The sequence below is a fragment of the Falco rusticolus genome, chromosome 2, assembly GCF_015220075.1.
Source record: "Falco rusticolus isolate bFalRus1 chromosome 2, bFalRus1.pri, whole genome shotgun sequence".
In the NCBI taxonomy this organism is placed as follows: Eukaryota; Metazoa; Chordata; class Aves; order Falconiformes; family Falconidae; genus Falco; species Falco rusticolus.
In genome coordinates, this window is record NC_051188.1 from 78,174,602 (window position 1) to 78,194,488 (window position 19,887).

The 19,887-nt window shown below is 42.8% G+C and overlaps 1 protein-coding gene across 1 annotated transcript in view; it reads left to right on the forward strand.

Annotated features, from left to right (window-relative positions):
* Positions 1-891: 891 nt before the first annotated feature.
* PCP4 (Purkinje cell protein 4) overlaps positions 892-19,887 on the forward strand; it is a 51,897-nt gene continuing 32,901 nt past the window's right edge. The window contains exon 1 of the mRNA XM_037377321.1: positions 892-1,005. Within this exon, the coding sequence (XP_037233218.1) occupies positions 997-1,005 (9 nt within the window). The 5' untranslated portion in view covers positions 892-996. The remainder of the gene's footprint in view (positions 1,006-19,887) is intronic.

The window sequence follows — 19,887 nt, forward strand, 5'->3', positions numbered from 1 at the left end:
AAGAGAAGAGGCTGCTGCAAGGTAGTCTTTGGAAGTGGAGAGGTTTGGCAGGCTTCTTGGGCTCTCCAAAATAATGTGTTAACTTTTATATTGATTTGAGAAAAATTTGAGGGAGTTAAATGCATTCCCAGAGCAAATTGAACCTATATTTCTTCACAGATACATGAGTCAGAGCATCTGAAATGCGTATTGCCAAATACAGTAATTGCGCTCCATCAGAAGATGGATGCTGGAGACAGCAGCACCCTTTCCAAAGTGTTATTTTAAGTATTCCTCCAGAGAAATTATCAGAAGGGCTGTTTTGCCTACACCCGCGAAAGCAGCTCGGTGAGGAAATGCTGTGTATTTTGTCAGAAATGGCCGTGAGGCTCTAGGATTGCTGCCCGCCAGTGCCGAGGAGCGGGGCCGGGTGCCGAAGGCGGCGGTGGAACTTCGTTTCCCCGACCCGCCCGCACCAGCCCGCAGCCCCAGGCGGCCCGGCCCGCACTGCGGAAGGGCAAGGGCAGCTCCCCGCCCGAGCCGGCGGCCGGGCCTGTCCCCAGCTCCCCCGCCGCCTGCCCCGGTGACGGCCCCTTCCCTCAGCCGGGCGCCCCGGGGCCACCCCAACGGGAGCGCGTCTTGTGCCGGGTGTTTGGGGACAGCAGCGGTCCCGGTGCCTGTGACCGCTCTTTCCCGAGGACGAGCGTGCGGCGCGGCTCCAGCCTCAGCACCTCCGCGCTGCCCGCTCGGCCGAGGCGGCGGGGGCCGCCGGTTGTGCGGGACGGCACCCCGGGGCCCGGGCACCGGCTGCCAGGCGGGAGCCACCGCCGCCGCCAGGGGGCGCCGCGCCCTCTCGGATGGGGGCGCGGGGGGTCGGCGCGGGCGCGGCGCTCATTGGCTGGCTGGGGCCGGGCCGGGCGCGGGGCGCCGCTTCTTAACGGGCGGCGCGGGGCGGCGGGAGCGCTGTGCCGGGGGGTGCCGCGAGCTGCGCTGCCGCGAGCCGGGCTGCCGCGCGCCATGAGCGAGGTGAGCGGGGGCGGGGGGGGAGCGCCGCAGCCCCCCGAAAGTGCCCCGGGAGGCCGGAGCGTGGGGAGGGCTTGGCGGGGGTGTCACCGTCCCTTTGGGGAGGGCAGGGTGCTTCTCGGGCCGGGAACCGGTGGGGCCGGCTGTCTGCCCGGCGGAGCTGGCGCTCCTGGGGGGCGTCTGCTGGGTGCGGAGTCTGAAATGCGTGCAGCTTCTCTAGACCCTGCCTTCTGGCAGAGAGAGCCTCCCAGGGCCGTGTGCGCCTTCAGAGCCTGAACTGGGGCAGTGCTTTGCCCTTGGAAGGACTGTGCACCAGTGGAGCATCATTTGTTAAAAAAACCCCAACTAATAACTTAAAGATGTATTTAATGCTTTTCTATGCAGAAGGGAGGGTTTGGTAAGTTGTTTGAAAGTTACTTGCTGGAGCTCATGGAAAAAAAAAATGCCCTGTTTGTCGTTGGATGCTGATGTAAACTTTATAAATAGTGTCCTGGGAAAGATTATAATTAAGGAGAAATGTAAATAGTGCCAAGCATGTAAGGGTCACTTGCGTCCTTGTAGCTATAAGCCAAACATTTTCACTTGTGTCTTTTTTGCAGTGGAAAAGTTCTCAGGGGCAAAGCAGTATTCTTGTTAGAAGTGTCGTCAGGCATGTTGACAGTGTAGTCAGTCAAATCCCTGGCAGATCCCATGTTCTCCAGTGCAACTCTTTCTCTGGGAATCAGCAGAGATACCTGTACGATGCCTTACCCAGCATCTCTTTTTGGAGGCTGTTTCCTGTTACGAAAGACCTGCTGCTTCACTAGCAAACGGGTGTTTCTTTCTTAGAGGCAAGAGTAAAATTAAGAGTGACCACAAGTAAGTCTAGGCTAGTTGTGCAGGTGTGACACTCGGCTGTGGTTTTAGATGGGTTGTAAATCTGAGACAAAAAGCGGTGTAGTAGCATGGTCTCAGGTGCAGGGGTTTATGAGGAGAAGCTTACATCTTTGCTCGGAAATGGGGAAAGCAGAGGAAATCCTCTTGTGCTTTGCTGCTGCTTGAAGGGATCGTCCAGGTGTAATGCACCAGGCTCTGTCACCTCTCCTAGGCTGCTGCCTGTGTTTGTATCGACTGAGTAGAGTTCATAGTGTGGGTTTTTTTTGCAGTCACTGTCCCTTTGCCCCCAAGGCTAGCTGAAGTGTTCTTGATGCAACACTGCTATTCCACTCATTAAAGACAGCAATTTTTTTGGGGAAAAAAAGTCTTCTAGTGAGGAGTAATGATTGGGTGATACTGTACAAGGCGCTTTCTTGTTATAGCCCTGTGCTAGGTTGTATTTGTTCAGTAATTACCCCTTCACAGTTTGAACTGCTTGCCTTCGGGATTTTAAAAGTCCAGATGAATGTCAAGATCATCTCTAATGCCAGCACAGGGGTTCTCTATTCATATACATTTCCTTGTGTCTCATAGAACAGTATTCCTAGCAAATCCTCAGAGCTGAAAGATGTCTCTTTCTCGGGTGCCAGCACTTAGCCTTGTACATATGAGACTTAGTGCCATGCTCAGTGTCTTCCGTCATACTGTCATTCAACTGACAATATTGGGGAGCATCACTAACAGCTCCAATGAAGAAAAGCTTCCTTGCTGTTAGTTGCCTGTCAGCCATTAATCAAAAGTTGATACCTTTTCCAAAAGGCAGATGAAAGCCAATGGACTACCTAAAACCACATCACTGCAAAAGACTGTTTTGAGGCGAAAAACCCCACCACCAGCCAGAAAGCAAGCTCCTTAGACATGTTTGCTATATTTGGATGGGGGTTTGATGGATTTCACTTGTAATGCTGTAACTGAAAAATATTTTTATTTTCTTTGTTTTAATCTGCTAGAAAATCTGAGGACAGGGTGATTAAAAAGAGGCTCAGCTAGAGCCATCAAAAGATTATCCCAAACAGAATGGTGTTGGGAGGGTGGTAAGGTTTTTTGCTTTATGTTAACAATTGTCAGGACATGCGTGGAGCTTGAAATACGCTTGCAGAAATCTCTGAAGAGCGCTTTCATATCCCTCAAGTTATTTGCTGATACTTTCATGGATTCTTATTTTGCTGCTTCAAGCAAAATTACCTTCTTTGCTGTTCATGGGCAGTGATTACGAGTTGCCTGGTGGAGAAAGCTGAACAGGAAGCAGCCATTCATCTGACTATACTACTTTTCTGTTTTCTAGCTTATTTTTTTTTCAGGAAGGATAAAGAACTTTTCTACAGAAAACCCCTGCACTTATTCCTCTGCAATACTTGGCTGAAAATATGTTTAAGATGCTCAGTCTGCTGGGCAGGAGTCAGGTCCTGTGACTAGTTGCAGGGAATTTGAGGTTTAAGAGTTTACCTAGTAGCATTACTAAACATGGTTAGTGCTGCCTGCTGCTTGGTTTTGGTGGCAGATAAATCACTTAGCTGTATGGGGAACTTCTCAGGCATGTTACTCTATATGAAAATGCATTTTTAGGTGTTGAAGCAGCTTTTGAAAATCTGTCCTCAAATAACTGAGTAGCCTTTTCTTTAGGTCTGTAGAAGTTGTCTGTTATTTTTAATAAGCCTAGAGAGAAGAGCCATCCTGGAAAATATCAGCTGCTGTCAGTGAGCACCCATGAGATGCAGCCCTTCTTCCATTACAGATCTCTGGTCACACAGGACGAACTGGGGGAGGTAATCTTGGGTAATGGGCTTATAGACCAATGCCAAATTGCTGTTCAGCCAGTAGTTTTACCAGTGAGCCTCTAGACTCACAACTGGCATGAACTTGATTAACCACGGGGAATCCTGTGATCTTACCAGTCGCTTAGCTATCTGACACGCTGCAGATTATGTTGGGTCACGGTGATATTATTCCCCTGGCCAGAAGGTTCACAAGAAACATTTAATCACACAAACGTTTCTGACAGTCACTGCCACTTTTCCTCCTATGTTGAATGATTTAGGTTGTCATCAGGAAGTGGGTCTGGACTTGTAAACTTAAACAATATGGTGTTACAGCCCTGGATGCTGGTTCTAGTGGTTCAGGGCCGAAGCACAGGTGTAAGGAGCTGGAGCTTAAAATAGCATTAGTGGAGATTGCCTTTTTAGAGGCATTTATTTCTTCTTGGTATTTAAGGTCAGAGTGGTATTGCTGGTGTAAGGGAGGAATTTGACTTTATTATGTGTTACTCAAGTGTCTGACTTTGGGAGAGCCGTTCAGGAAACATACCTAATCAGCCCAGGCCTGAAGAACTTTCATTGGAAAAGCCCTCGCTGAGAGTCAAGTGCTGTGCTGACTGCCAGGGTGCTCATGTGCACTACCCAAGGCAGTGTCTGAGCCAGCAGCTTTATGGATTTGAGGAGCAGCCTAGCTACCAGACCGGAGGAGGAATTTCTAGCTTTCCTTTTAAAGCAGGCAACAAGCAACCTGGCACATGAAACTCATACAACAGGAGGGAGCTGTTAGAGGCTTGATTCCAGAGTGCTTAGGTCTCTTAGTTGGGGAGGCTAAGAGCTGGAGACTTGATCTCTGCATAAAAATAGGGGTTTGTGTTAGGTTTTGAATACAAAGAACACCAGGTCCTGTTTCTTTGAGCTATGGCAAGCTCTTTCTCTTTGCTTATGATGCCTCTAGGCCCTTGAATCCTGCAGCAACTGCTGTGGGGTGTCCACCTTCAAAAGGATCATGAAGGGTGCTTGTGTGCCCCGTAACAGGGGTGTGCAGGGCATTCACGGGGGTTGAACTGTCACGTGGGGTATGCTCATCCAGATAGCTCTCCTCTGCAACCTGGAGTACTGAACCTTTGTTCTGGAGCTCAGGTCATCTTCAGTGGGAGGTACCCAGGCTGCCAACTCTGCAAAGATGGAGGCTTCATTGGAAAGTTGACATAGTCTAGTACTGGGGTCAAAGGTATTTTTATGCAAATTGAGCTTGATCAGTCCTCAAGGTGTAAGACTCTAATCACCAAGGCAGTTCCTGCTGTGGCTGTTTTAAAAACTAGTAGTACCACATGATGTGGTGGTTTGGGCATGTCCCTAAGCTGGCCAAGTAACAGAGGGTGTCCTCTTACGTCCAGGTTAAGGGAGAACCTGGAACGTGTCTCTATCACTTTGGACAGGTGTATTCACCAGGAGGCTGTTGGAGAGGGAAAGGGATATGTCCAAGTGTGAAACACTAGGCATACCTGGAGGCTTGTTGGAAACTGTAGCTGCTTCAGGTAGTTAAATGGGAAAACTGGAGTTCTTTCATGGGTTGGTCTCCTGAATTCAGTTGAAACCATTCCACTGAAATTGTATTTAGGGTCTTAGAACCAGATGTATTTAAACACTGAAGTGAGGATTGTACACCAATAATCCTGATGGGACTAAATCAAAGAACTGGTATTTGTAGGGGGAAAACATACCATGTTTGTTTAGAGGAGCTCCTGTTTTCTTGCATGCTGCTTGAAGTCCTGGGGGTGTCTGGGCCAGCCAGTTGTCTTAGGGGGGCCCTTCTGGATGCATTTTTTGGGTACTGCTGTGACCCTCAACTGTTAATTATTGGCCTCATTGAGGTTATAACCACAGTAGGTACAAAACTGTATGGATCTAAAAAGTGCAGCAAGAACGTGGCAGAGTGGAGGAGGAAATTCTGCAGCTGTTGCAGGATGGGGGTGGAACAGATCAGGTACGCGAACATCAGTTTTTTAATTTTAACTCACATCTATTTATTAGCTGAGTGGTAAATTGCAGCTCAAAAGAGGAGGAAGGAGGGAGAACAATATGTTTTAGATCTGTCACTTTGCCTACTCCTTCCATCAGTGTGGTTTCAGTGGGATCAAGCATCTTCTAAAATAGCACTTACAAGTGGTGTTGGAAATTGATATTAATTTGGTGAAACTGGCAGACATGCTTTTTAGAAAGAAGCACACTGTTATTTTTTGCAATATATAGAAGGCCAAAAGATTCAAACAACGCACCACTTTATTAAAGAACAGTTAGCTTTAACAATATGCTTCAGATAACGTGGTTCCCTGTAAAAGAGTAACTTGAAGAAAAAACCTCCTGCATTCATAAACCAGGAAGACTCCAACCTTCATACTGCAGTACTTGATAATAGAATATCATTGCAGGTTGCAAAGGCTAATGTTGGTTTCCAGTCCAATATCACTAAATTTATAAAGCATTGGCAAGTTTGTAGGAGTCACTATCCAACAGTTTCCACATCGACTAGATCATGTGCAATGATGAAGTGTAGCATACAGTAGCAGTTAACTTCAACAGGAACAGTGGTGGCCTTTTCATCAAGGGTTTCTGGGTGTTTGTTTATTAATTTGAATAAAATTTTGGATTTTTAGGCCACTATTTGCTATTGTCTGTCTTGCTTTTTTGTAGGGTTGACTTGGAAAATGTCTCTGTGTTTACACGTTTTGCCTCTTCTCTGTAACTTTGCTACAGAAGAACTTGTAGTAGAATGGCTAGGCCTAGACACTGGTGTGTAAATCATGAGACATGTGCTTCTTGGCTGAAGAGGGTTGGGAGAAGGCTGCATGCATCTGAGGAAAGCTATGTCTGTCTTCAGCCTGTCAGTTGCAACAGAGCCTTCAATTCACTGAGCTGTGTAATGCTTTCTTCTCTGCAAGGCATAGGATATTCTAATGAAGACGAATAAAATATATTTTCCCACTTTCTTAAGAAAAGGTGTTCTGTTTCTTCAGTTGTTTGGACATTGGTTTTCTAAATAAAGATATTGTAGGTAAGTGGAAACTAGGTCAAATCATAACTAACAAATCCTTTTCCCCCTTCTTCCTCTACTTTTAATTAAGAAAATTAGTCTTTCTTTCTCTTACAGAAAGATGGAAGAGACAGACCATACAGGCTACCTTTCTCTTAAGAGGAAGATAAATAGCAACCCTGATGGAATAAACTTAGAGCAGTTGCAATTGTAAAACTTATTATTGACAGAATTTGAGGTCACAATTTATCCTCACTCTCCGTGTCTGCTCCCTCTGATACCAGACTAGTCTACTTACAGGTAAATTGGGCAAGTGTCACATAGGCCCGGTCTTTGGCTGGTGCTCTCATCTGATCGATTCATAGCAAGTAGGATATAGCCTTAATTATGTACCATCATGGAATTTGGAGGAAGAAGCAAAAGTTTAGCCAGAGAAGAAATAGCGATTGCCTGCCTACATGCCTTGAATATTAATTAGGGCTGAACTGTTTTTCCTCTTAAAAAGTATTTTACAGACACTGAATGTTCTTCCATTATTGCTTTAGTATATAGTGCGTGAAACATGACCTTAACCAGTGATGCAGCTGATACTGTGAGTACTGTGACAGTAGACAGAACGATGTTAGAGATCTCCTTTTGTTAAAGCTGAAAGTAAGAAACAAAAGAGAAAAAAAAAAAAAAAAGCCAAACCTGTGAAAGGTAGTGTCCTTCTGTCTGACTCTGGAGACTTCAGAGACTCCTGGACTGAGACAGCAAGCTGGTGAAGGGTGGCACCAGATACGAGGGTTTCAGCTTCTAGTGTGTGGAGAGACAACTCTAACTATGGCAAAACATATGCGATTGTATTTTTAGTTTCTTTAACACAGTCTTAGTGTCCAAATGCCTGACAGAAAGGTCTGAACTGTTCTGTCACCAGCCTTACTTGCTGTTCTTTGGCTGGCAAGTTTAATTCTAGCAGTACTGTGGAGCCAGTTGTACTGGTAATGCCAGAAGGACTAGAAAGCTGCAATAGTAGAACCAGAGAAACCTGAACCAAATGTTCAGGTTATAATGGCTTCAACTTGGAAGGGGTATGCACTACTGTTGAAGGTCATGTTGGATCACAGCACAAGTCTCCTAAAAGTGAAGAAGAGGGGATAACTGTAGGAATCTTGGCTGGCTGTACACACTGGTGTAGATGTATTTGTAGGGATTTTGTGTACCTCTTCTGGGAATGATGGAGCACAGGTCAAAAATGCCCAAGCTAGAACTGACTAGGGCTATCCCTGGAAACAGGACAACTCCATGTTATGCTAAAGCTTGACAAGCGTTAGCAGGCTTTTCTGGAGTGAATCGGTGAGACAGCTGGAAAAGTCCTGTCAAATCTGCATCTCCCCTAGGAACTGGTAGAATTGCACATGAGAAGCAGTTTTTCACAGAAAGTGCCTTAGTTTTTGGTTTTTGTTTTGTTGTTTTTTGGTGGTTTTTTTTTTTTGGGGGGGGGGGGGGAGAGGAGGAGAACTTTAAGAAAACTAGGGATTTGCACAGCTTCAAAATCACTGGGCAGAGAGCTGGAAAGCAGACTGTACCAGTTATGAATGCCTGGGGCTGATTTCCATCTCTGTGTCTTCTGTGCCCTACAAAATAAACCTTGCTACCCACCAGGTACCACTAGTCCAGGTGCCTGGCTGTCAATCTGTCTTGGTGATGCTTTGTTTGCTATGAATATAACACTAGAGGGATAGCCAGGTATTGAAATGGTTGTTGGCAGCATTCTGACTACAGAAGATAGCCTTTTCTTTGAAATCTATCAAGAGCATAACTCCTGAATTGGTGCAAGTGTGCAAATAAGCAGATAAGGCAAAAATTAATAGATCTGAGGAATCTTTGATTTCTTGAGGATTTTGGTGATATTAAACCTTTTCCTAGTGACAGTCAGGATGTCAAGGAAGACCAGTGAGAATGTTTTTTTAGACATAACACATTCCCGCAGGAAGTTTGACTTCAGTGAATTGCTGTTTCTGATCCAGACTTACTCAACCGATCCATCCCTGATGGGTGCTACTACCCACATACTACTGTACCTTTGCATCTATACTAAGAAGCTGTGTGTGTTTTAGCAAAGCCCTCAACAGGCAGTAGGGTGGGGTCGGCTTGATCAGGTGAGTGCCCTAGTCCACTAGGGAATGGGGGAGTTAGGCTTGGATGCCCAAGGTGGGCTTTTCTTTTAAAGGGACCAAACAAGGTGAATTCAGACTTCAGCAGACAGATGCAACATAATCTGGTGAAGAGGAGAAGCCTGCCCAAGATGAACCAGAGCATAATGCGTAGGCTGGTGAGAAAACACATTTGAACATGCTGAAGTCCCAGGTTGTGTGGGGCAGTAGGTAAGAGGTACAGAAGCAGAAAAATAGTTCTCATAAAAATCACAAGCATGTCTTTAATTTGAATTGTAGGGCTTTTCGTTCTGTAGCTTGAATGTTTCAAATAATGGGATTCTTGCTGTCTCTCTCGCTTTTTCTTACAGAAAACATGCTTTACTTTCAAATCCTCACGTTTAAATTGCATTTTAAAATACTGAATAGTCTGAATGTTGACTCTTAAGCACATAATTTTAACACTAATTGGAATAGTCTGAAAAACTACTTTAATTTGAACTTTAGAGATATTATGTGGTGTTCAGGAAGACCTGAACATTCAGAAGAAACCTGAATGACATTGAAATCTGGTTCCTTGAATACCAAGCACTTATTAGTAAAATGTGAGGTAAAGGGAGACAGAAGATAAACTGCTACAGATTAGAAGGATTAACTCAATGGGGAAGGAGGAGGATGAGTGTACCTGGCAAGAAGGGGATAGCTATGCAGGCAGCTTTCTGCAGATGACATGAAAAATAAAACATGTGGCTTCATAGCTGTTTCATATGTATCACTACTCCACTCAGATCTGACAGATACACACTCTCTGCTTGAAAGGGAGCAAACAGTGCTGGCTTGGCATACTTCAAAATGCATGTGCCAGCACACATGTGCTGCAGTTTAAGCAGGGCAGCCAAATGCCTAAGGCAGGCCAGCTTCATGCTAATTTTCATTTGTCAGTGAGACTTGGCTAGCTATCACTTCTTCAGCATATTTTGCAAGCTACTGGGCAGCACTAACATCCAAGCCAAGCTGAATGAGCCTCTCGAGTTAGATTACAGGAGATCCTGTTTTTGTTTTACAGGGCTTTTATTCTGAGTGCTTCTTTGTATTCTTTGCTTGGACTAATAAAAGCTTGGTGTCTTTCCATGCTGGAACTGGACTTACGGGATGCATCTGCAGATGCAGAAACATCAGTAGCAAAGGATCTAGCATTAATATTGTGAAGTGCAAAAATCAAAGTTGCAGATTATCTGAATTCTAGCAATATCTTTTGCGGTCATGCTATGTAAACCTTTAATAGATGTTTTTGTCTGACTGCAGTGTGTGGGGCAGCACACAGCTGGATCTAAATGAATGTTACCTGCTTTCTGCATGAAACTTAAGGAACCTAAACCTATTTTCTGTCTAGTCATGGGATGGGTATGTTAAAATATTAACAAAATGAATACATTACTGTTATGGAGGAGCATGTTAGGGTGCTTTTGTAATGCCTTTGCATGATAGTTTGCTGTGTTCGTGTGTGAAAATCTAGTTGGGTTCTTTTACTTGAAATGCAAGGCTTAAAATGCAGAATAGAGCCTGATGTATAAAAGGAATGATTGATGACTACTTGCAGCGGAGAAACTTCCAAGTTTTCGTTGAACTTGAATTGGAAAACCCACACTTCTGTGGAGGGAGAGTGTTTTGAACAATGTGGGGGAAGTGTGCCTGACCACACTTCCCCTGGACTTACTCCACGGCTAGGGTGCTACAGGAACCATAAAGCATTTAGTCTCAGGGCAGGTAACCTGGTGGGTCTGTCCTGGGGCCACAAACCCTGGAAACTCACTACAGCTGCTCAGTGAAAATTACTTTCTTATATTTTCTGCTACTGTTAATGAAAGTGACAGCAGCATTAATTTCACTGAGCAGCTGCAGGGTCCTGAGAGCTTTTGATTAGTGGAAATCCCTGGGTTTTTTTGGCCAGCTCTTGGACAGAGCTTGTGACCTGGCTTTTCTGCTTGCTGGCAGTTGAGTGTATTTGATTGCTGTCCCTGATTTCTGGCAATCAAGGTGACCTTGTGCATCAACCTGTCCATTTTCCTTTTTAGTATGGCATGGTTGTTTCTGATAGCTTGGCTGTGGGTTAGACTCAGTACCAAGACAGCTTTGCTCAGAACTGCATCACACTTTGAACAAAGCAGCTCCCCCAGAGTCTTGGTAGGTAATTTCTGACACAAACTTCATCAATGCGGGACAAATCCTCTGTCAAAGGATGTCAATTCCGAGGCAGCTTCAGCAGCCAGTTCAGGGTTCCCCTTGCATCAATCTCCTGGTGGAACAGAGCCAGAGATAACAGGTTTGCGTCATCTCTCTGTGCAGCCCCTGGGCAGGGTATGTTGCCAAGGCTGCAGCACGCTCTCAGTCCAGTGATTCCCCTGCTACTGGAGTAGCCCTAAAGAAGTTACTGTCATAACTGCGGATGGCTGAGGGGCTGCTGGTAGTTGCTGTCTGTGACCACACTGGCTGCCTGGAGGTTTGACGAGTAGAGTAAGTGACGTGTAAACATCCTTGCTGCTTAGTCTTGCTCTTGTCTTGAAAATCTGAAGGTTTTGCCCTAGGGTGAAGGCAGAAAGTTCCTTTGCATGGCAATTTGAAACTGCCATAATTAATACCTTTTAAAAACCTGGCTGCCCAGTTACTAGTGCAGTCTAACACTTTATTAACATCTGTTCACCTTTGAAATATGTAGGGAAATAAGAAAGTGAGAACAATTTTTTTAATTGTACAACTGGAAATAAAACAAAAAACACTAAGTTTTGCAGCCTGGGAAGAAGCAGCTTGTTTTAATAATCATAGCAAATATCAAGTATGAAGCAATTTGTCAATGCAGACTTTTGCCATTAATAACCCAAGCTGTCCTTTGAATGCAGACTCTAACTCAATTACAACTGGGTTTATAGCTCAGCAAATTTCCCTAAACTTCAGAAGGGTTTGGAAGAATGAAATATTAAAAATTTTGTTACAAAACCACCGTCCATAATCGGTTATTTTATGCCTAGGCAAGGACCCTGATGCCTTAGTTGGCTTAGGGCACTCTTCCTATCTGGGGATGCTAATATTAAAACATACCCAAGATACCATCTGAATCCAGATGCTTTTCCCAGATCCCCAAGGTTCTGTTTGGCTCCTAATCAGATGCCAGTCAGTTGCCATTAACTGTCTGTATTGCCTGCACAGGTGGCCAAGGCTTGTAATTTAGACTGCATGGACGGGCCCGTGTTGCTCTAAATCTTGCTTGGTTGCAGAGTGAAGAATGCTAGGAGGTAATGCAACATCACAGGGGAACGCAGTTTGCTGTGTGTTGTGGTATGAAGTCCTGACTTGCTCTGGTTTTCAGTTCCCAAAACAAAATTGCAATGCCTCATTCCTCCCTGTGGTACTGTCTGTTGCCTGTTCTGTTGCCCTGGTACAACTGTTTGTGGATTAGAGACATTGACTACATTACTGAAATGATCAACGGAAACAATTAAGCGATGTTTTTGGGTTTTTTTTTAGCTGGATCATTTTAAGTTGTTTTCAGCATAGCTCTGCTGAAGGGTTATTTTTAACTTGAACAATTGTAGTGCTCCTATTTTTCTGTATGGCCTTGCAAACAATTGTATCCAAAGAAACAAGGCCTTGGGGATGGGAAGGTGTGGCTGGATTGGGCTGGACTGGGAAGTAGGAGTTCTTAAGGCAGGTTTCCTGCCCAACCATGCCCTTTCTGGAACTCTAGTGCCGGCTCTGATGCAACCATTAGATAAGAAATAATAGGAGAAAACTAGAAGAGACCACCTTGAGAACCTTGGTCACTTTTTCATTTATGCCACCTAGCTTAACTGATTTTTATGTAATTGAAATATTTTTCTTGGGTCACTTTGTTTCCTCTTCATCAGTTTTCCAGTGTAACTGGGATTCGGGCGGTATCACCCATGTCCAAATGAGAGCTGAGGTAATTTTTTTGGCAAGTGGTGTGAGAAGTCTTATTCTGTAGTTAACTCTACCCTCTTTGCCCTTTGCTAAACAAAACCTAACATGCAGTTTAGAGAAGTTCCACTGTACCACGCTGGGGTTCCAACTCTGTTCCTGTGAGTAATTCTGCTGAATTGAAGACAACTACTTGTCCACATATGAGCTACCCCTGTAAATAAGCCTTGCAGGATCAAATCCTCCATTTCCTGCAGAAAAGAGGGATCGCTTCTCATGGCTGGCATGGTAATTAACAGGATTTGGGAAATACTTTTTAAAGCAGCTGCAAGAATGTAACTTCAAAGATTCCATTAATCTTTGCCTCAGAAAAAAAGTGATTACAATGTCTTTGGAGAAATATCTGCTTAATAATGTTTTAATGCAAAATATGCTAATAACATAAATATTAAGCAAGCTATGGTTTGTGCTAATTATGCTGATCACATTTGGTGGTGGTGTACATATTCTGTTTAGGACACTGTATTGAACCCGAATACAAAATCTGCAGGTTCTCACTGTGCAGATTTATAAATTACAGCCCAGCCGTGGCAAAAGTGGGCATAGTGAAAGTTCTTCTCTGAGATATTAGAACACATAAAACCAGCACTGTAAGTGGGTTCTGATATCTCAGACAGTGATTCTGCCCATTTACCTCAGGTGCCTACTTATTTAACCTGAAACTGTGCTGCATGCTGGAGCTGTATTGTTTATATACACTCAGAGGTGCCTGTTCTGAGGACTTGCCTCAAGCCAAGAGCTCTATGTAGACAGAAGTGAACAAATCACGCCTCGTAAATTGAGGCAAATGTTATAACTATGTGAGCAACCCTGTGATTAAGGCACTCTGACTATTGAGTGGAGTATGCATTTTGCATAGATGTGTAAATAAAATGTTTGACATGGACAATGACCCCATCGCAAATAAAATAACCCAGAAGCAGGGACTGCAACTCTCCTTCAGCTACCTGAGAAGCTCCACCATCAAGGTTGTCTCTTCAGTTCCTATTGCTTTTTCTGTACCTGACTGTCCAGTGGACCAAGAGGAGGGCCAGGGCCTTCCACCAGCATGTCTCCCTGTATTCTCTCATGGGAGTTGTGGGTTCATCCTGAGTAAACTACCTAAACCTGCATGTACTCCTTTCTGAGGAAATGCAACAACCAGTATGTGAGCAGTCAATGTGGTAAATTGCCTGCTTTTCACACAGGCTCTAGCTTTATGGACAGCTATACCTTGAATATAGTGCTTTCCTTTTGTGTTTGAGGTGTAATTTGCACCAGTGTAAGTAACCATCAAAGATGCAAGGATGTGAATGCTGAGGTCCAGGTTGTGTCCTTTCTATAAAAATGAAAGGAAATTGCGAAGATTGTATCTTGACTAATATTGCAATAGCAAGAGCCAGGCAGTGGTCCATGTCTGGAAGGAAAATCGTAAGTAGTTATCCACAGCCTTGTTAATTTCTGACAAATGTTACTGTGGTTTCTAGAGTGACCATGTCCATGTGTGTGCATGCGCATGTACCTTCAATGACTACAAAAGCCGTAGAAAACCCATGCTGGTTACTGCCAACTTTTAGCCACTGCAGTTTGAATCCCATCAGTTCATCTCAGCTTACCTGTGGAGTTTTAATTTATTGAAATAGTAATAGGAGAGCCTTAATGAAGTTAAGGACAATCAAAAGCTAGTCAAGTAGAACACTTCTTGATCCATGAAGATGATGACAGAAATTGTCAGAGTGCCAGGGATTGTTCAGTTTTGACAGCCAGTATTGAGAGATGGTTTCTGACACTTGTGCTCTGGCAGTATTAGATTGCCCTGGCAATGCAAGACAGGCAGAAAACTGGCTGTAGAAAACCTCCCTTTGTGTAAAAGTGCTTGCAGAGATGGTGCTACGTAGGTGAGAGTAGAGGCCATATCCTATAGTGAGAGCAGCCAAAGGGAAGTGGTAGTCTCCAGAAAGCTCCTTCTACCAGAAATGTAAGCTTGGTCATAACCAGGAGTGGAGTCCTTTGTACTCAAGTGTGAGTTGATAAATTTTTCCTTTCTGTCAGGTGCCTAGAAATGTGGCCTGTGATTTCTTACAATGATGTGTAAGACAGAAGTAACTGATGTTACCAGATTTACCCATCATTCAGATAAAATACTGGCTAGATGTTCTGTAGCTGATGCAGTCACCTTAATGTGGGTTTTTAAGGACAGTTTCACATCACAAATATTCAGTACCATGTTTATAAAAATTTCGGAGACAAGTGGAGGAACTTGTAAAGGAGGCACAAATAGACCAGTGAGGAAAGTTTGTATAGCTTCTAATGCAATTTTCATTAATCTATTCAAACTTCTGTCTGGGATTCTTCAGATCATTCTGCAGATGGTCTTTAGGTGACTAGCTGTTACTGATGCGAATGAACCTGAATGTCACAGAAGTTGGTTTAGGATTTGCCATCTGGCTGTATTGCAGACCAGTTTTGAGAAGATTTACAATAGGAGAGAACTTGTGCATGGCTCTCCAGCAGGACATTTCATTTCTCCCAGCTGTCTATCTTCATGCTTTTTGGTATATAATTCCAAAAAATACAGGGGTACTAAAATTCTATTCCCATTACTTAGAGGCCAGATATTCCTTGCAGCTTCAGTAAACAGATCTTTCTGTCACAGCAGCATTTTTCCTGCTCTTAACTTTTTATCTTAACCACAGTAATATCTTTTGTCCTTGTTACAAAATTATTTTGTTGTGGTTAAGAGTAATGTTTTTCCACACTTTAATGTGTGAAATGCTGAGTGCTATAGTTTCAAGTCAATACATAACAGTAGAAAGAGATTGTCAAACATAGTGAAACAGAAATCTCCAGTAAAGAGTTTAACCTAATTAATCACATTGAACCCCCAAATTCTAGAGTATATCCACTCATCCCAGGTCATAGCTGCTTGGTTCTTGTTCCTGCTTACATTTTGGGTTCATTTAGTTTCTGATATTTAGTTTCTAGCTTGTGTTCTTTGCTAGAGTGTGAAAGAAAGACAATTGCAAAATTGATTTCAGTCTGCTCAGGATATCGCCTCATCACAAAATTATTTTGAAGTGGCATGTGTGCATAATGTGTTGATTTACCAGAAATAGCTGATGTTTCCCTTGATCCCCACTGCTTGTTTTTAAAGTGAATACGTTAGCTTTCTGGTTTTGTTTTTTTAATAGCAAGCTTATACCTGGTGTTAAAAAGCATGGAAAACTCTAGATTTTTAACACCAGGAGAGCTGCATATAATATGCCTGGAAAGGAGGTACATCGAAAAGAAGACTGTTGCTGTATGTAGAGCCCACATTTGATAGTCTTCTGTTCTGTGTTTTTAATCCAGATTTCTCTAACTCATTCTTTAGTTTGTTGGAAGCGTGCATGCTAATGCAACATCGTCAAAATTCCACCTAGGGGAAACTAAAAAAATGTGCTATGAACTTGCAGGCAGTAATGGTTACATAGCAAGGATGCTTTGGGATCTAACCTGTGCCTATAGTCTAATAACCTCAGGTGGGGCTTACTTCACTAGTCAGACTCTCCAGTATCTTCAAAGATCAGCCAGCACTAAGTAAAGATCAGCCTGTAAGAACTTTCTTACATTGTTCCTGGATAAAGTCAAGGCTAATTGGCCTAATTTGAGGACCTGTACAGGAAGTATTTAGTCCTGAAAAACAGCAGGTAGAAGTTGCTGTATCTCCTGATTGTTCTGCTGTTGACTAGGAAGCTTACCTTTCTTGGAAAACATGGAAAGTCCTTAAGCAGACATTTTTCTGCAAATAAAAATGTCACTAAGTTATAAACTTCATAAAATTGTAAAATGTATTTTACAGTTCTTTATGGCTAAAGCAGCTGAAGTCTTTAATTAAAGCAGAAGGCTGTGGGAAAAAATGAGGTGCTTATGAAATAGTTTAGTTTGATTCAATTTATCTCTTGCAGAGAAAATATGGAGAACAGATGGTAGTGTTGAATAAGGGCTTGCTTGGCAAACAGCTGGCTGACCTGCAGCCGTTTTTGTGCTGCGTAGGACCAACATGTACTTCTGTCATACATGTAATGCCTTTTGTTAGGGGGGGACCTGGTAGCGAAACAAGACTTAAGCTTACATATACACAGACTTCCCTGCTGTTCCTCTTGTCAATGAATACAGAGCATCCTAATAACACTTAGTGTGTATTAATGAAATTATTTTTTTGTCCTGAGTCAAGTCTACACTGACTCTACTATTCACTTAACAAATAATTTCCACCATTGCTATTCTCTTAATTCTACCTTTGGATGCTCTTTTATTTGATGTAGAAAAAAAATACTTCTAAAAAATCTGCAGCCACTGCTTTACTGGGATACAGCCCACTGTACCTTGTTGGCCCTGCATGGAGATGAAGCAGAAGAATATTATTACTGTAAGGGCCTATTTGTCAAAAACTTTCTGGCAGTTTCATGTCCCTGATCTTGGGCTTTCTGTGGCTCATCAAAAAACAAACCACCCTTCTGCCCCCAAAAATTTTGTAATCAACACCTGGCTACAATCCCTAACACTGAGGTGCTAATTGGAAGCATAACTGAAAAGGTCAGGCTGTTTCAAGACCAGAACAGAATATAAGATTCAAGGCAAAAATTAAGCTTGGGGGTGCAGGAGGGGCTAGAAGAGTAAGTAGAAAAGCCGTTGCAGTAATTTAACAAGATTCAAAGTCCTCTGGGCTGAAAATTCACTTTTGACCTTAGTTTGTACACCTAGAGGACTAATTTAGTACAGTTTTTCGTACCACATTAACTAGCTGCTGTGTATAGCACTGAGAATTTAACAGGAAAGTAAACCTGTTCTTTTCTTACTGGGATTTTTGGCATACAGCAGTAGTGCTTTTTCCTTCCTCTTCTGACAAATTGGGAGTGACTTAGATTTTTGGAGACATTTTTAATGACGCACCTTTGATGTTCTGCAAAACCACCAAGTTAAAAATTAATATAGCCCCAAGCAGTCATAAACTGTGTTTCCTCCTACACAACATAGCAACAAAACTGTTTATCCTGTTTTACTGTAGAATAATTAGTTTTGTGCTTATGTTCATTTTGGCTCTGTTTCTTTAATGCCTAGTGGAAACTTCTTCTGTCCTGGTGCTTGCCTTAAATGCTAGGGAATTTTAGAAGCAGCCTTTGAGTGAAGGAAGCTGGCCACAAGTTATAGGAAACAAAGGATTAGACTGCTTTTATGTTTTAAAATATGGCCAACCACTTGGGGATTTTTTTGTTTAAAAACAAACCCCAGACATTAATAGTTTTTCTGGTATTTCTTTTTTTATTATTTTGATTTCATTTGATTTATTGCATCTGAAGACAATATCTGTTTTATCAGCTTTTGGAGAGCTTTCATGTATTGCTGCTTGAAAATACATCTAGTAACTCTTCCTTGTATTTAGTCCTCTTATGCTCTAAAGGACGTTAAAAAGCTAGGCTTTGTTTTGCAGCCTGTGGTAGCACCATGAAAGGTGATGAAAGAAGCAAGAAGCTCCAGCTGCTAATAATACCAGCATCTTGAAAATGTTAAAAGCCCACTGAATGTATTGAAACAAAAGGCTAAAGGCTTTGCAGATGAATGATCACATGGTATATAGATTTTTTTATAAGTTTCAATGCCATGTTAATAAGAAATTTATTTTCACTTTCAAATCCATTGCACTCATTTGAAGACAGCACAGTGCTTATAGATCAAAATATGTATGTAACTGAAGGAAAGGCTATCAGAAGCTTGTTTGACAAACTTTCAGGCTTCATTCTGTATGTGTCCAGTGGTCACCAACCAAATGAATGGCTGGAGAATACTTAGACTGATTTCAGATAATCTTGTCCTCATGAATAGAAAAACCTTAATTGACCAAAGCCAAGGTTTTTATTTGCTTTCTCTGACAACTTTCCCGTTTCCTTGAGGGGAAATCCTGAGATACAAAATGTGTGGATCTGTATTCTGGTATAGCCTAGGGAGGAAAGAGAAGCTTTCATAAAGGCTAAATAGCACAGCCTGAAACACTCATGAAATAAGACTACTTCAAGAAGCATTTGAAAATAAACAGGGAAGGGAAAATCAACATAGCTACCATTTTATAGATAGGAAAAATCCAGTATTTTGGTTTTTTTGGCAGGTCCCAGTAAATTAACACTAAAATCTAGTTTCAAATGTGAATTGAAATTGAAATATGGAATATCAACCAAACTCTAAAGGCATAAAGGTTAGTATCTTTAGCAGAATTGGTTGTTGCATATTGATTTCTGGCTGTTGGTAGGTAACTTATGCTTTTGTAAAAAATGTTTATCCCTTTAGAATCCCATTCTTTGTTATCAGCCACGTCTTCTCCCCTGTCTTAGATCTGAGGCTCCAGGGAGAAAGAAATGTATTTTCATTGTATGGGGAGACTGTAGCTGTGGTTACAGACTCAGTTGTTTTCTCTGGGATTGCTCTGTCTCGCTGCGTGGGGTGAGAGGTGAGGCAGAGCCAGTAAAGCAGATAAATGCACTGAAGTCTGCCACAAAGGTGAGAAACCCCCCCACTGGCAGGTGGATGCACGATAGACCATATGTCGCCCTTTCGTATTCTCCTAAAGGGTTTGAAGAGCTTTTTTCCCCCCTCTGACTTCTATAGTAAGTGCTGAGTACACGTGAAGGTTTTGTTCATGATTAGCTCCATATACACAGAATACCCTGAGCACCCCACTGCTGTAGGAGATGGACAGAAACTAGAGCATAGAGAAGGCTTTAACCAGATATTCTGGAGTAAATACCTTCAGATAAGTATGCCCATATTTTTTGTAAGAGAATTGATATGACTGTCCTTATTTTGGTGCAAGCCAAATGGTTTGCAATGCTGCTATAGCTGTTAACATTCCTGATGCGTGAGGATGTGCTGCCTCTGACTGAATGGAGTTGGATTTACTCACGGAACTTAATAGTCCTCATTTTTTATGTGTACAACCCTAGAGAATGAATTTGTCTGTTTCAGTAATACACACAAGTATGAATAACTCCAAGTCAGAAATGCAAGCTTTGCTATGCTAGCTGAAGTACCTTAATTCTAC